At 58.1% G+C, this 15,934-nt stretch overlaps 1 protein-coding gene across 1 annotated transcript; it reads right to left on the minus strand.

Moving 5' to 3' along the window:
- Positions 1-2,349: 2,349 nt before the first annotated feature.
- NCF4 (neutrophil cytosolic factor 4) lies at positions 2,350-15,103 on the minus strand (the record flags this gene model as incomplete). The annotated part of the gene is made up of 10 exons (XM_084255639.1): positions 2,350-2,594; positions 3,318-3,383; positions 3,683-3,813; positions 5,904-6,002; positions 6,623-6,680; positions 7,707-7,834; positions 9,064-9,134; positions 10,162-10,315; positions 10,687-10,771; positions 15,072-15,103. 10 exons carry the CDS (start codon positions 15,101-15,103, stop codon positions 2,399-2,401), a joined length of 1,020 nt encoding a protein of 339 aa, XP_084111765.1. The 3' UTR covers positions 2,350-2,398.
- Between the last annotated feature and the right edge of the window lie 831 nt (positions 15,104-15,934).

A 15,934-nucleotide genomic window follows, 5' to 3' on the forward strand; every position in this document is an offset into this window, starting at 1 on the left:
AGGGGTGTGCACTTCCAGAAATTACGGTAACATCTGAGAGTTGCTTTTTCCCAGGCTAGCATTAGTTTGCTTTATTGGTGGGAAGCGTATTTGCTCTAGTGACCCTGGTGTATTCTTTGCATCATAACGGGCAGTAAATGACATACACTTTTCTAAGATGGTAGATGCCGACTTTTCCCATTTAGCTCCAAGTGTGTTCTGTGTCCCTGGAGCTCTGGACACACAGTCATTCCCTTCTCAGTCATTCCGCAGAGCACTTTGATTCTTGCTGTCAATTGATCAGCATCAAAGTTTTCATCGGGTAACCCACTGACAAGCTGGCAGCGCAACCCACTGATGCTATTTTCAGCAGCTTCATTGACAGCAAAAAAGGTTTGCATTTTTGATTTTGACATTTTCTTACTGCAATTATAAAGTCACAAAGTCTTTTGTTTTATGCAGTACATACTTATGACATACTAATCTCTGAGACTTTGTATGCTAGGAGGCTGCTCTGCTCCACCCCACTCCACAGATCAGTCCTTCAAATCTTTCCCTGAGTCCTCCCGGGCAGCCAGCCTAAATTCTCCCCTCGGACACCGGTTTCCTCGCACATGGGCCTCTAATAAAGCCTTGCCTGGCTCCGCTACACCTGGCGCTTTCTGGTGAATTCCTCCTCCAGGGGCAAAGGACCCGCGTTTGGGCTGGGGCCTGTAAGGGCACCTCCACCGCGTGCAATCAGGAGAAGGCACAGCAGCACGCCGTGCTCACGTGCCACAAACGCAGTGTTCTCACTGGGGTTCTGTCCGCATTCTTGAATAAACGCTCCTCTATTTGCTGCTGCTCTCGAACAAATTCCAGACACACTAAATGCTTGCTTTCAGGTACTTCCCGTCAGTGGAGAAAGGGCCCACGAAGCTCCTAACACCACCATCCTGGTCACATTTTCACACAAGTCAGAAGAGAAAGTCTCCAGTTCATAGAAGGTTCCATCCTTCTGCTTCTCTTTCCTCCTCAGTGTGCCACAGGCCTCCCCACCTAATCCCCGACGCGCAGTGGAAACCACCAAGGCTGAGACCCAGGTCTGCGCTCCCCTCTGCAGAGCAGAAGAGGGCAGAGGAAGCCCTGGCCACACAGGGGGCTTATGGAGGGGAAACGAAAATTATCAGGATTTTTCCGCCCTCCCACCATTAGCATTAATGACAGACCCCTGCGGTGCTACACGTGTGCCTGATGGCGGGCACCGGGAGTAGGGGGTGGGCGTGCATAGGTGGGTGCACCTGGGCCAAGAAACGGGGCATATAGGGGTGGCGTCACAGGCATGCCGGGAGCAACAGCAGAGAGAGCAGAGAAGCAGAGACCATGAGGGAACGCAGAGAGCCCAGAAGGAGTGAGGATTTGCGGGGGGCTGCCAACGTCCTGGCCCTGCGCCCCCCCTGCCTGCTGCGCCCCAGGCTGTTGCACTACAAATGGTATACAAAGCTCAATTAGAGCCCGAAAAAGCCACCGCGGGCTCACTCGCCTTTACGCGTCTGCCTGGATCATAGAGAACCTGCTCTGTGCCTTGCTGGTGCTGCAGCTTGGCATGGGCATGACCCTCAAGGGCCCTGGGTGTGGACTGTATCTGAGACAGGCAGTCCCAGCAAAGGGGGCAATGGGCGAATGGATTAGAGGCCCAAAGTTGGGGGGCTCCTAGATAGCCAGGACCCCAGTTGACACCCATTAAAGGATATTCTCCGTAGGGAAGCGAAACGCTGCCATCCCAACAGATCTTTCTGGCAAAAAGTGGATTTCAGGGGAGCAACTCTGCAGGCTGGGGAGAGGGTGACTCTGAAAGAGACATTTTTCTGTAAACTTCTCTTTAAGGGTCTGGAACAGGAAGAACCAATTTTTCAGCGCAGGCAGAACTCGTTCTGCACACTTCCCTGTACTGACCCTCCCAGCAACCTCCCGAGCTCACCCTCCTCTCCCTCCACAAACTCTGTCTGTGTTGATGAGGCTGTTGAAGGTGACATCAAGGCCACCAGGCCAGGTCACCCCATCCTGATGGGTCTCCCCCACATACCCAGGAGGTTTGCAGGTTATTATTAAAGTTTGTTTTTACTTTTATCAATCTGTCTGAAGCTTGCTTGCTTATTGCCAGCCTAGAAAAGCCCAGAGGGGTAAGGGATGGTTGCCTTTGCACCCGGCAAGCCCCTCCTCTCTTCCCTCAAAAGACATTATCTTAAAAAGTCTGACCCTTGACATGAAATGGTTTATTTAAGTGAGAACCAGGCACGGACGCTGACGGGACAGCCCAGCAGTCCATCAGATTCAGGACCATGAAGGCAGCCCCTTGCCAGCTGCTCCAGGCCCTCATCTCTTCCGGGGCTGAAGTTTCCTGGCCAGTGTCCCCTCATAGCCCAGGGGCATCGTGGGCTCAGGGGGCTGTGTTGTAGACCCTGTAGTCGTCTCTCTGGGTGACATGCAGCTTCCAGGGGAAGAGGCGCTTCTGTGTGGGGAGATGCTGGGCCTGCCTCACCATGAGGTTCACATCCTCATCCGACAGCAGCCGAACCAGATCCCCCTCGGCGTCCCGGTAGTTCAGGGCGATGTCCTCTCTCTGGAACTCCCGCCTGGGGGGTTGGGGGGAGGCAAGGTGAACGAAAGGCCCCTCAGCCTTGGGCCTCAACGTGGGGCCAGGACAGGGGGCTTAGGGCCTGAATGGAAGAATTCAGAAAAGGTCAGAACTTGACTTGGGCCTCCATGGCCACAAGGTGAGCCTCCCAGGAACAAATGCAGGAACAGACTCTGGGGGGGAGGGGGTGCTCAGAATAAACCAGTGTCCCAGCCTGGAATGTCTCCCGTTACTGTGGGCTGAAGGTCTAAGAACTGTTGTGGGGAGGAGGAGCCAGCCTCAGCCTGGCCGGGCGCAGCAAGGCCTGCGCGGCCCCTGAGGAGAGCTCGTGGAGGCTCGGAGGGTGCAATGGGTGCAGGGAGCCGGCATTCCTACAGCTCTCTATGGGTCATTAGACAAAATGGCCCAGAAGCCTGACAGCTGTGCCAGCACTGCGATCCCCAGAGTCTACTGCTAGGAAATCATCTTAAGAAAACCACTGGGCAAGTCATCAAATATGTTACCCAAAATAGTTTGTAGTAGAAAAAAGTGGAAGATAAACTGTGTGATGTCTCTGTATCCCCAGGGGCTGACAAGGGGAGCTGGGACCTACCTTGTCAGGGGGACGGTGGGGAAAACCAGAAGGCAACAGAGATGCAGAATGTCTAGCACCTAAGCACTCTGTGTCCCTCCTCTGCTTCTCCAGGCCCTGACCCCTCTGCCTCCCACCGCAGCGCCTCACCTCATGAGCGCCAACAGGTCCTTGAATAGTGGGGTGCTTTTGAGGTCTTCCTCCACTGCAATGTCCCTATGGGAACAAGAGGCCAGGGTGAGGAGGCATCAGGCCCAAAGGGGCACAAGAATGAGGCTAGCCAGGCCATGCTGGACCTGGACCTCTTGCTGTCATGGCTTCTCTGCAGGTGAGGGGCAGCTGCTGCAGGAGTGTGGGTGTGTGCGTGGTAGGGGGGGGTGTGTGTGCGCGCACGTGGGCGCTGGGAGTTGACATGCGATCTAGTTTGGGTCTCTGGGGCAAGGTGGGTCATGGGGGGCAGGGAATGGCCAGGAGTGTGGCAGGACGGGAGGCCCCTCCCTCCTGCAGCCACACACTTGATGGTGCTGATGGTGTCCTCATAGTAGTAGCAGCGCAGCCAGTTGGTGGGGTCGTCTTCCTCCGGGAAGTCCTTGAGGATCTTCACGAAGGACAGGGGGAAGATGCCCGTGGTTCCCCGGACAGTGCCCTGAGGGTGGGAGGAAAGGATGCAGGGTTCTCCAGGCCCTCTTTAATGATGCGAAAAGGCGGATGAGGTCTCTTAGGTAGAGGGAGGAGAAAAAAGCAAGCCAGGCCACGAAGCTGTTCACCCCAAGAACCGATAAAGGCCTGAATCTGTCTTGGAAGAGACTCTCGTCTCTCACTCACTCCTCACTCATCCCAAGCTTCGCCCAGCACCTGCTCTGTGCCAGCTCTGGCCGCTCAGAAAGGACGTGGTCCTTGTACACCCCCAGGGAACTTCCACTATGGGGAGGTGACAGCCCATGGCAGGTAAGTATGTGAACTTGAGTGAGCCCGCAGGTGGGAGAGGTTAATGGAGAAAACAGAGAGGGAGGAAGCTCACACTTTCATCATTTTGCTGACACCACCTGCTCGAGACCAGCAATCTGCACATCTGGGGCCAAGACCCAGCCTCGCTTCTGCCCACAGGTTTTCTTAATCTTCATCTTCACAGCCCTCCAGAAGACAGTATTCTTGTCCCATTTTACAGACATAAACTGAGGCTTGAAGCAGCACCCTCACCCTCCCCTGGCCCCTCCCCCCATCTGAAGTCATAGCTGGCCACATACTGACACAGAACTTTCCAGAAAATAGGAAGGCAGCAAACACTTCCTGTTTCTGCACAGTGACCCAGCATCAGGCAGCAGTTGAGTACTGAGACAGCTCCGGGCAAGGAGGGGGCTGGTGGCGGGTGTGGAGAAATCAAAACCACAAAGTCAGCAAGCCCAGGGGTCCCTGCTCCACACAGGGACTCCCTCCCTCAGTGGTCCTGAACAGACTCACTCCCCCACCCCCAGCCCACAAACTCCCTCAGGCTCCCTCTCCAAGAGCCCCGAGCAAAAGGCATCTTGTTTGAAAACCACAAAGGCTGGCAGCCAGTGACCTCCCATCTCCACTCACAAGTCCTACGGAACCCTTGCCTGCGCCACACGCTCTTCACCACACGCGCACGCGCTCGCCTCTGTGTGTGTGTGTGTGTGTGCAGGGACAAAGCGTGAACAGGACAGGCAGACTGTGGCTCCAGAGTCTCACGGAGCCCTCCCAGCACCCGGCTAACGGCCACCTGGCACCCAGGCTCTACCACCCGGCCCTGAGCAGCCATGCCCCCCTTCAATCTTCCCAGAACCCTATGAAGCAACTGCCCTCACTATCTCCATTTGCAGAAAAGGAAACTACCCAGTTGAGCAACTTTCCCAAGGCCACAAAGCTGCTTCAAAACAAAGCTGTGATGTAACTGCAGACTCCAGGGCTCTTACTGCTGCCCATGAGACCAGCAGCCCAAATCCAGCCTGTGGGTTTCGGCCCAGTGCCCTTGCCCCTGGCCCCAGCCAGAAGTCTCACATGCTTGATGCTGCAGCTGCAGGGCTGATACTGACATCTTGTGGGTGGAGGCCGAGGTCACTGCTAAACACCCATGATGCCCCCATGGGCCCCCACAGCAAAGAGCTGCCCGGCCCCAGGACTGCTACTGAATGAATGGGCTGAGCCCAGCACAGGCTGAGCAGCCAGACCAAGAAATTGCCCTCAGGTTCCAGTGAAGACTAACTGATGTGCCCCAAGTGACTGCTTTTGGGGTCAGAACCAAAGGCAAGTGAGGTTCCAGAATCTTCTATTCACATACCTACCGCCCTAGTGGTTATGTCTCCTCATAGTCCCCCCACCACCTGCCCAGATCTCCAGGATCACCATCATCAGTGTCTCTTCCTCTGGTTCTCTGATCCCCCACCAGACTCAGTGACCTCACCTCCAACTTATCTCCAACCCCACCTCCAACCTCACCTCCATCTGCACCTCCAACCTCACCTCCAACCCCACCTCCATCTGTACCTCCAACCCACCTCCATACTCACCTCCACCCACCTCCACTGCACCTCCAACCCCACCTCCATACTCACCTCCAACCCCACTTCCATCTGCACCTCCAACCCTACCTCCATACTCACCTCCACCCACCTCCATCTGCACCTCCATCCTTGGCTCCCCCCCAACCATTACTCTCACCGCCATCCTCATCCCCGACCTTGACTCCATTCTCCTCTCGCTCACCTCCAACCTTACCTCCAGCCAGTCTTTATTGATCCGACTGAGCAGGAAGATCACATCTCCAACTTTGAAATTCAGCTCCAGTTTGCTGTTCCCAGTGAAGTCAAACAGCGCCTGGGAGAGAGTGGAGCAGGAGGGAGGGAGGAAACGTTAGCTGGGTTCCCACGAAAGTGCTTCACGTGCCAGGGCCCATTTAACAGGCAAGAAAACAGGCTCAGGGAGGGTGAGTGACTGTCTGAGCTCACACCATTCACTGGGAGAGGAGCTGGGATTAGAACCCAGGTCCTCCTGACTCCAGAATGAGTCCTCTGCCTAGATTTGCAGGATGAGCATGGGGAGGAAAGGGTCCAAACTCTCCTGGGGCTCCCTGTGGGGCCTCTGGCTCTCCCATAAGCTCCAGCATGTGGAAGTGCTGGCCGCGCTGGTGTTGAAATGCCCATTTCCAAGTGTGTGTCCCCAGGGGGCCATGAGCTCCTCGAAGGCAGGGCTTTGAGGCAACTGAGACTTCGGAACCAAGGCGGGGCTGGCCAGGCAGAGGCTGAGTGAATGGCAGGGAGCATTCCTGGTGCATGTCACATCCCCTCCCCTTGTCCAGCTGGGGGCCGGGGGACCCTTCTCCCCCGACCCAGGCCATCCCGGCACACAGTGGGCCCAGCAGGAGGGCCCCGGCGGCCGCAGGTGGAGCCAGGCTGCTGCTGTGGTGTGAAGGAGGAGGCCCGGACCGGAGGGAGTACCTCTGCGCGAGGAGCTGCCAAGCGGTCCAAGGGGGCACCTTGCCGGGACTGGCTCTTGCTGTGGGGAGAGAAGAGTCTGGTGGGCACCCAGGTCCTCTCGGGCTGGGCTCCCTGCATCTTTGCCCAGAGGAGACCCCCCACCCACGCCCGGGGTGGGAAAGGCAGGAAGGGAGAGGACATCAAAAATGCAGCTTGCACACTAGCCCTGGCTCCCAGCACCCCTCAGCGGGACTGAACCCCTCCTTGGTAGGCAGGAGGCAGAGGCTTGCGGAAGAGGTGTGAGGAAGAGACATCCCAGCTTGGCGCCTTCCCTTGTCAAGCAGTTCACATCTGTTCTTCTTTCCCCAACTCTATTTTTCCAGCTGAGGACAGGGCGTGGAGAGGAGACTGTCCTGCTCCAGGGCGCAGGGCTGCCATGGGCGCAGCGGGAATCCTGCCCAAACCCCAGAGCCGCCTGGACGCACAGGGGTGGCGACCAGGCGCCAAAGGACTGTCATAACACAGGCCGGAGGAAGGGTCAGCACCTCTGCCCCTGGACTCCTCAGCAGCGGCCCTATCTCGGGAAGCACGCCTTCTTTCGGAGATTGGCCTTTCCAAGAATATTTCCTGCTGGGGAAGGGCCTGGAGGCAGCGCCTCGCTTCTTCGGAATTAGGGCGTGGGCAGCAGCGCCCCCTGGTGGCCAGTGTGAACGAAAACTAACCAGGGCCCTGGCATCCCAGGACCCCTGGGGATGTCAGAGGATAGAGTGACTCCTGCCTCTTCTCCTTGCTCCCCACTCTCTCCAGGCATCCAGAACTCTCAGGCCCAGCCCAGTTGTGCTTGTGACCGAGCCCACTCCATCAATGCCCTGTCTGGCCTCCAGGCTTTCCGGTCACACCCATGGAAACACACCCACCTCTGTCCCGCCAAGCCCTGCACTAGATTTTCCAGGCTCATCCCCAAAGCAGAGCCATGCTGGAGGGCTCAGGGGTAGAACTCCTGGTCGTGCATCCTTTTCATCCAAGGGAGAGTTGCCTGGGCCTCCAGGATGGAAGTCTGCTTGGGAAGATGCCCAGGGCTCCCGCCCTAGAGACCCGCACTTACACTTTCCGGGTGTGGGGGCGCAGCCTGCGGAGCGCCTGCGGCACCTGCTCCGAGTCGTAGGGCGACTGGTAGAAGAAGATCCGGACGTCCTCGTCCATCAGCACCCAGACAGGCAGGCTGAGGAGGTCCTGCATTTCGGGGACAAGGCGGGGCGGGAGGGCAGTCAGAAGAGAGGCCTGGGGGTCTGGACCCGGCTGCTCCGTCCCCACCCCCACACTGGCCTGTCTCTCCACTTATGTCTCTGCCTGACAACAGAAGCAAGATGTATTTTAGCAACCTCAGTAACATTTCACAAGCTTTGTTCCTGGGTTCAAGGTCAGGGGGGACCATATGGCTTGAGAAGGTCATTTGGAAAATATCTAAAGATTTCTAGACCCAACGTGGTGATGAGAGGTCATCCTCCAGGCGACCCTGCCTCCATTTCCCCAGAACCTGGGAGTTAGGGTCAGAGAGGTGAAGGGACTTGCCCAAGGTCACACAGTCCAGCAAGTGACCCAGAGCGGGCAGCTGCCACCAAGGCCCATGCCTTAGCTCAAAGTGAGAGAAAAGTGGGGGAAGGATCCCCCAAATAACCCAAATGAACAGCAATTCATGGTATTACGGCCTAAAAAAACTTTCCAGTGCCTTATTCCAAATCAGAGTTGGGGAAACTGAGGCTCAAAGACGGAAGCAACTGGTCCATGTGGCAAAGCGAGGCAGCAGTGGGGCGGGGACTCTCACAGGATCCCAGGCTGGTCTCACCCCCGTGGAGCCAAGGCTGTGAGGGGTGGGGGCACGGGCCTCAGCAGGTCTGTTCCCTGGGTGCACCCAGCACAGGTCAGGAGCACCATGGCGGGCTGGGGGCTGGCGCCACTGAGCTCCGGGCCCCTTGAGGAATCCTGAGGACGGGAGTCCCAGCCCTGCCACCCCACTGCTGCTTGCTCCACTCAGGTTCTGGGGGCGGCTCCAGTTTACAAAGCACTTTCCTGCCCTTTTCTCAATAGATCCCAGTCTCACCAGAGACACAGAGCTGGAGGCACCACCCCACTTCACAAATGAGAAAGCCGAGGTCTAGAAAGGGCAGAAAACTCTCCCCAAACCACCAGAATAGACTCCCAGACTCCTGCTTCTTCAGCCCTGAGAGTAGACCAGGAGGGGGAGCCCCAGTCTGTGAGCTCGCCTGAGGCCCTGAGAGGCCCTGCTGCCTCCTCCCCCACGGCCCTGGAGACACTTCCTATTTGCCCCCCTTAACCAGGACCTCGGGTGTGGTGCACAGGACATGGGGGCAGGAAACCCAGCTTCATTCTCCAGCGCCACACCCGGGGAAGGTGCTTCTCCCTAAAGGTCTCCCCAGGAGCCCAGCGCCACCTGCTGCTACCTTCATGTAGGCGTTGAGGACCGGTATCCGCGACTCCGCGATCTCCTGCTTCACACCCACGTAGACTTTGGCTGGGGAGAGGCAAAGCCAAAGCGCCTGTGAGGAGCCTGACCGGGAGCGCGGGCCCTGGCGGCCCCCCAGGCCAGGATCCCGGCCAGAGCCCCTCCCCATCCAGCACAAAGGGCCGCTCTGGGCTGCCCCTCCATCCAGCCTGTTGGGGGGGCGTCAGGGAATGGCCAGTGTCCTGCCCACGCGGGCGGGTTGCACCGAAGCTGCAGAGAAGGGTTGACCCAGGGGGGTGACGATTCTCACAAGGAAGAAAGAACCCGGCCCACGGGCTGAGGCCCCGCCGCAGTGGAGGCGGATCCACGTCATGTGCTGACACGTGAGGACACATGCGGCGGCCGCATGTGGAGGGGGGGCCCCGAGGAACACAGGGACAGCTGTCGGGGAACAGCCCAAGAGAGAACAGGGCGGAGACCAGGGGCTCCAGAGGACAGGGCAGGGGCTGGCCTAGGGCAGGGCAGACCCTCTTAGAGCATCCTCCCTGGCAGTGGGCAGGGCTGGGGCAGGGCAAGCCGGGCAGAGCCAGGCCTGGGAGGAACAGATAAGGGGGAGTCACTGGGGCAGAGTCGGGTCCCAGAGATGCTGTTGCTGAGGAGAGAGCCTGGAGGTGGCACAGGAGCTTGAAGGGAGGTGCAGAGGGCAGAGCGCAGAGGGCACCCGCGGCCCACCCCCATCACCCACCCCCTGAGTGTTTCTCCTGCAGGCCTCAAGTGGGCAGGTGCTGAGAAGCCAAGGGGTGTGCTGGGATGCAACTGGGGAGGCAGGGGCGCTGGGATGTGTGGAAGCAGAGCTGTGGCACCAGTGCCCTAGCAAAGCAGGGACGGGGGTGTGGGTGGTGGAAACAGGGTGGCTGGGAAGGTCACGGGGCACGAGGTCAAGAGCTGTGAGGCCTGAATGTCAGGGATGGTAGCTGGACTGCCAGGAGGGGGCCCTGGACCAAGGGAACAGTCTCACGGGCTGAAACAGGACAAGGGACAAGTGTCGGGTGCTGGATGGCAGGGGCAGGGCAAGGGAAGGAGGCAGCCTGGCTACCTGGGAGGGTGGGCAGGGTGCAGGTGAAGGGGCTCATCTTGTTCTCGGGCCCGAAGCGCTCCTCCAGCTTGCTGTGCAGGGCATAGAACTGGCGGTAGCGGCGGTAGATGAGGTATTTGGAGCCCCCTTTAGTCTTCACCTCAATGACAAAGACCTGGAGAACAGAGGCCAGAGGCCTGGGGATGGGGCTCGGAGGTCGGGGTAGAAGGTAGATTTGGGGGGATGGGTTAGAGCAGGGTGGATCACCCTCAGTATTACCTCTGGGCCAGATAATGGTTTACTGGGGGGCTGCCCCGTGCAATGTGGGATGAGAAGCAGCACCCCAGGACTCTACCCTCTAGATGTCAGGAGGACCCCTACCCCCAGCTATAACATCCCAGGGTTCCCTAGAGATCAAAATCTCCCATTAGGAGCCACCAGGATCAAAGTTAAGAGATGAAGTTGAAGGGTCAGAGGTCAGAAAGGTGCAGAAGTCGGGTGGGTGGGGTTTCAGAGGTGGGAGCAAAGGCCCGGGCTCTCTCTTACGAAGTGGCTGGTGAAGCCTCTTTTCTCCTGGGTGTCGGCGATGTTGGCTGAGATGGCGACATCGTCAGGAAGTTGTTCAAAGTCGCTGAGGGTGGTGGAGGGGAGAAATCGTGGTTATTGCTCATGCGCTGGATGGGTGTGGGTGTGTGGTGTGGGTGTGTGGTGGGGTGTGGGGCAGTGTGCAAAGTGAGCCATGTAGGTATCATGTCCCTTGTTTGACACCCCTTCCCACACAGGCCCAGGTAGACAGACCAGCCTTGAGGGTGAAGGCGTTTGCAGATGGGGCCACCATCAGCAGCTGCATTCTAAGCTAATAGATCCCTGATCCCCGTCATTCAGTCAGAAACAGCATCAGTCTCTGCCACCACTCAGACACCCAGGCTCCCGTTTTAGGTCACAGGGGTGTAGTCCTCAGAGACAATGACATTTGGGTCAGGAGTCCACCAGGTAGGACATGGAGGAGGGTCCTCCAGGCAGAGGGAACAGCATATGCTAAGGCTCCGGGGCCTGAACAGCAGGTCCAAATCTAATGTGGCTGGAGTCTGGTGCAAGCAGACTGAGCAGGCAGCTGAGGCCAGGCTGGGGCGGGCAGAGGAGGGCCTCATGCCGAGCCAATACTGCTATAAGTAGCAGGGAGCCACACAGGTTTTAGAGGAATGTGAAACAATGTGATCCCAGATTTAGGAAGCCAATACAGGCAGCTGTGTGCTGAGGATAAGGGACAGACACTGACGGGACAGAACGCCACTGGGAGACTCCCGAGCTCAACCAACAGGCCACATCCAGAATAAGGCTCAGCCTGGGGGCTCCTGAGATTGACCAGCCAGCCCTCAGCCAGACAGCCTGGAGGCTCCCAACGGCAACCACCATCCAGACATGGACTTAGACAGGGACTCGGACCCAGCCTGGAGGCCCCCGAGGTCAACCAGCTGCCCCACCCGGACTCAGTCTGGAGGTTTTCGATGCTGACCAGCCGGCCACACCTGGACTTAGAGTCAGCCTGGAGGTTCCTAGCATCAAGCAGCCGCCACACCCAGACAGATTGAAGGCTCCCAAGGTCGACCAGCTTGCTGGACCCGGACTCAGACTTGTCCTGGGGGCTCCCGAGGTCCAGCAGTCTTCTTGGTCCCAAAGCATCTCTCAGGATGGACAAAAGGGTCACCTTATCAACATCATTATCATTTGCAGTGTCACTTGGTTTTTCCCGCTAAATGAGCTCCAATTTTGTTCAGGGTGCCTCGCCCCAAGGTTGGAGATTGTGTCTGGTCCCAGCCAAGTAGAACAATCCTCTTCCTGTTTTCCAGCCTCCCTGGCAGGAAGGAGCAGCCGTGTAACCAGTTCTGGCTCATGAGACCTAAGAGGCGCTGCAGGGGCCTCTTGGAGCATGTTTAACTTTCCTGATCCAGCGGGACGAACAAGGCCAGCGTGGTCTCTCTCCCCTCCCCTCTGCCTGTCTTGAAAGTAAGTGTGACGTCTGGGCCTGCAGCAACCCTTTGCATCCATGAGGCAGAAACTTGAAGACAATCAAAGGAATCTCTGGGATGTTGACCCTAAAATCCTGGCACTGTGGAGCCAGCTCTGCCTACCTCTGGACTTCTCTTTGTGTGAAAAATAAGCCCCTGTTGGAATAAGCCACTGTCTGTTCCCTGCAGCCACGTGCATTTTCAATGGCCACCCTACCCATTTGTGAGTCACTCCGGAGTTGTGACTTGCAGGGTCTGGAGACTGGATGTGGAGGTGACAGAAAGGGCAGCGTCACACATGCCCACTTGTCCCCCACATCCCGACCCGGATGCCTGAGAAGGGGGTAAGGTTGATGGACTCCTTCCAGACTAATTTGAGAGGCCCCTTGGGCACCCAGGAGAGGTTCAGCTGGCCCTGGAGCTCAGCAGGGGCCCCCGGGCTGGAGTGGAAGAGTAAGAACCATCTCCCGGGACAGAGAGCATTCTGGGAGGCGGTGGATGGGGTGCTGAGGACAAGTGTGGCCAGAGACAGCAGATGGCTGAGGAGATGGGGAAAGAAAAGACGGGGCGGCTGAGTCCAGTCTCTTGTGGACAGATGAGGAAATAGGAGCAGTTGTGACGCTGATGTCATAATGATTTCAAAACAGGGCAGGCATTGAGGGAGGCGGGGGCTGCCACAAAGCTAGCTAAGACCTCAGGGGACATCAGTTTCAAAGTCTGCCCCCCCAGCCCAGCCCCTATTTGTCCCCGAGTGACCTGGACTGTCTGCGATCTTGGGCAGGATGCTGGAGGCAGCCACCGGGAGGTGGTTCTGGGTGACCGTGGGCAGGCAGAGGGGATCCCTGCTCCTCCCACTGCAACCTCCCCAGTCACTTTCCACACACCTTTGGGAGAAGCTTCCTCCAGTTTCTCCACGGAGGCTGTGCATTTCACGGGTATTTCATGCGCATTGTGACAGGAGAGGCAGGAAGGAACCAGAGGGGTAGCAGAGGCCCTGTCCAGGGAGGCAGGCAGGCTGGGCAATGCTGACTACCCTGCCTGGGTCCCGAGCACTCTGGGTGTGCCCGTCACTCCTGCAGAACATGTCACCTTCTTACAGATGTGGAAACTGAGGCACAGGGAGGTGAATGAACTTGCCCGAGTAAGTTGGGAAACTGGGATCTGACCCTCAGTTATCTGGCTCCAGAATTTTCTTCCCAAAACATGGCTGCCCCGCCTCTAGTTCAACGCTCCCAACAGCTCAGTGTGAACTTAGAGAAACCCTTGTTAGCACGGAGCACGCTAGGATGTGAACTCCGCCCTCCTGGCACTTGGGTGAGCAGAGGGGCTACGCGCTAAACCGATAATCCTGTTATTGAAATGGCTCTAGGCACACAGAAGGGAAACACACCAGATGCTGGGCTGCCCCTGGATCCTGGTGGTCACCTGTGCCCTCAAAGCTGCAGAGGGGCCAAGGTCAAGAGAGCATAGCAAGGGGGTCCTTGTGAGATGGGGTCACCTCTCCCAGAGAGAAAGGCTGCAGGGCCATCTGGGGGGCAGAGGAGGCCAGGCTGCCTCAGCTCGAGGTGGTCAGGGAGGGCTTCCCAGAAGTGGCGCCAGCAGTCAGCGGGAAAAGCAGAGGAGTTGACAGTGGGACAATAGGCAGGGGAAACTGAGTCAGAGGCTACAGCCATGCAGGAAGGGACAGGTGTAAGCCAAGGCTAAATGGTTACATTGGCCCCTGACCCCACAGTACAAGAGAGAGAACAAAGTCATCTAATTTTCTCCCTGAGGCTTTATTCTCAGTCCACCTGGCCCGGCCTACCCAAGCAAAAGCAAACAGCTTTGAGCTAAGACCAAGACCAGCTAGAGACTGGAAAAGAATGATGGGGGAGACTCCCCAGAGGCGAGGGGCGCACCCACAGAAGTTCACACCTCCAGGTGTCTGGAGAAAAGCCTCTCCATGCTTCTTCATGGATCAAGTGCCCTGGGACTCCACAGGGACCCTCAGGCTCATCTGCATTCCATTGCCCCCCCCTTGCATTTCAGCCAATGAATAGACCTCCCCTGGCTGAGGCCCTGCCCCCACCCGCGGGCAAGAGCCCAGTCCTGTGCTCTTGGGTCCCCAACAGCTCAGGGCCCAGACCTGGCACTGAGGGAACTTTCAGAACATCCTTGCCAAGAGAGGAGGCCAGGCCCCCTGCGAGCCCCAGCTCCGAGCCCCAGCTCCCCACCCCAGGCTTGCCACTCGCTCCCCGGGACCCCGCCCTCTTGGGGTCTCGGTTTCCCACCTGTACAGTGACCGGATGGGACTAGAAGGAGCTAAAGACACTGTCCAGCTCAAAGATCCAGTTATGACTTCAATAAATAAGCATTTTTGGAGCACCTGGGACTGTCGTGCGTCCTGGGCAGTGATCGGAAGGGACGAAATATCCTTCGTGGGTTTGCCCCCCAGGGGCTGGGGGGACAGAGGAACGGCTGTGGGCAACGGCCCCGGGAAGCCAAGGACTGAAGAGCGACAGCGGGCAAGCGGCCCCGGTGCAAGGAGGGAGGTCAAGGAAGGCTGCTCAGAGGAGGCCACGCCAGTGCCCTGCTGAGTGGAGAGGATCAGCCAGGTTCTGCTGAACAGAGGGTGAAGACGCCCCACCCCACCGCCACATGGCGCCCCGAGTCCAGCCCGGACCCCAGACCCCTGCGTTCTGTCCGGATGCCGCCCGCTGCGGTGTGGTCCTGGGTTAGCCGCTCCCCCTCTGGAGCATCAGCTTCCCCTGCAAGCCCAGATCTCCCGAGACAGTTCTGGGCCTGCATAGCTCCAGCGGATTCAGACGCTGACTCACCCTCAGCCTCTCAGCTTTTGAGATGGATAAGGAACTGCACCTGGGGGGCTGGCCTGCCCCAGGCCCCGGAAAGCGAGGAGGCCCAGGGGCCGCAGCCTGCACTCACCTCTTAGCCCGCAGCTGCTGGGCCGAGGCCATGGCCGATGTGTCTGGGGGCGTGGGCGCCAAGGGTCTCAGCAGCCAGGCCCGGGCTGAGTTCAGCTCTCCCTCCGGCCACCCGGCGTCGGGTCTGTGGTCCCAGGGGTCCCTGCCCCTGATTCTCTTCTAGAAGCGGCCCCTCCTCCATGCCCTTACTTCCTCTTCCCCTCCTCCCAGCTGGCAAATGAGGAAGTCCCACCACCGCACTGAGAATGGGAGTTCACCGGCTCTGAGGCTTTGGTGACTTTCTCCAAGCCAGTCTTTGGCGCCAGGTCTCAGCAGGGCATCAGAGGCCCCTCCCATCAAAGACGGATCCCAGTGCCAGCTCAGCCAACCAGGGGCCTTATCGCCTTGGAAGTCACTCCTCGTCCTCTGGTTCATCAGCCCAACCCACACACACTCACCACCAAGATTTTGCCTAAGTGATTCTCTGGGCCTGGAGTTCTGGTCTGCCTCAGACTCAGCCTGCCTCAGACTCAACTCCTAGGCCACCTCCTCCAGGAAGCCTCCCTGGTTTCTCCAACAGTTAGTGCTGGCAGGCACTGCTGTCTTGTTAGAGTGGGAAGGTTGGTTTATGCCTCTACCCTCCCCTGACGCGCTAGGCTATATACTTTCTCTGTCCTCTCCTTCGTCATCTGTACAGCAGGATTATTAAAGGGAGTTGCAGGAAGAATTGAGGAAAATGTATGCAAAGTCCCCAGACATGTGGATTTCTCTTTCTCGTCCACAGTTCTGTGCATGTGTCTGTGTGTAGCAGGTAAGACACCTCCCCAGGTTTCTGGAGGCCTTGCCATTACTCCCCCACCCTCTCCACCCAAGCAACCCCGCCAC

This window comes from Talpa europaea, assembly GCF_964194135.1.
Source record: "Talpa europaea genome assembly, chromosome: 15".
Lineage (NCBI taxonomy): Eukaryota > Metazoa > Chordata > Mammalia > Eulipotyphla > Talpidae > Talpa > Talpa europaea.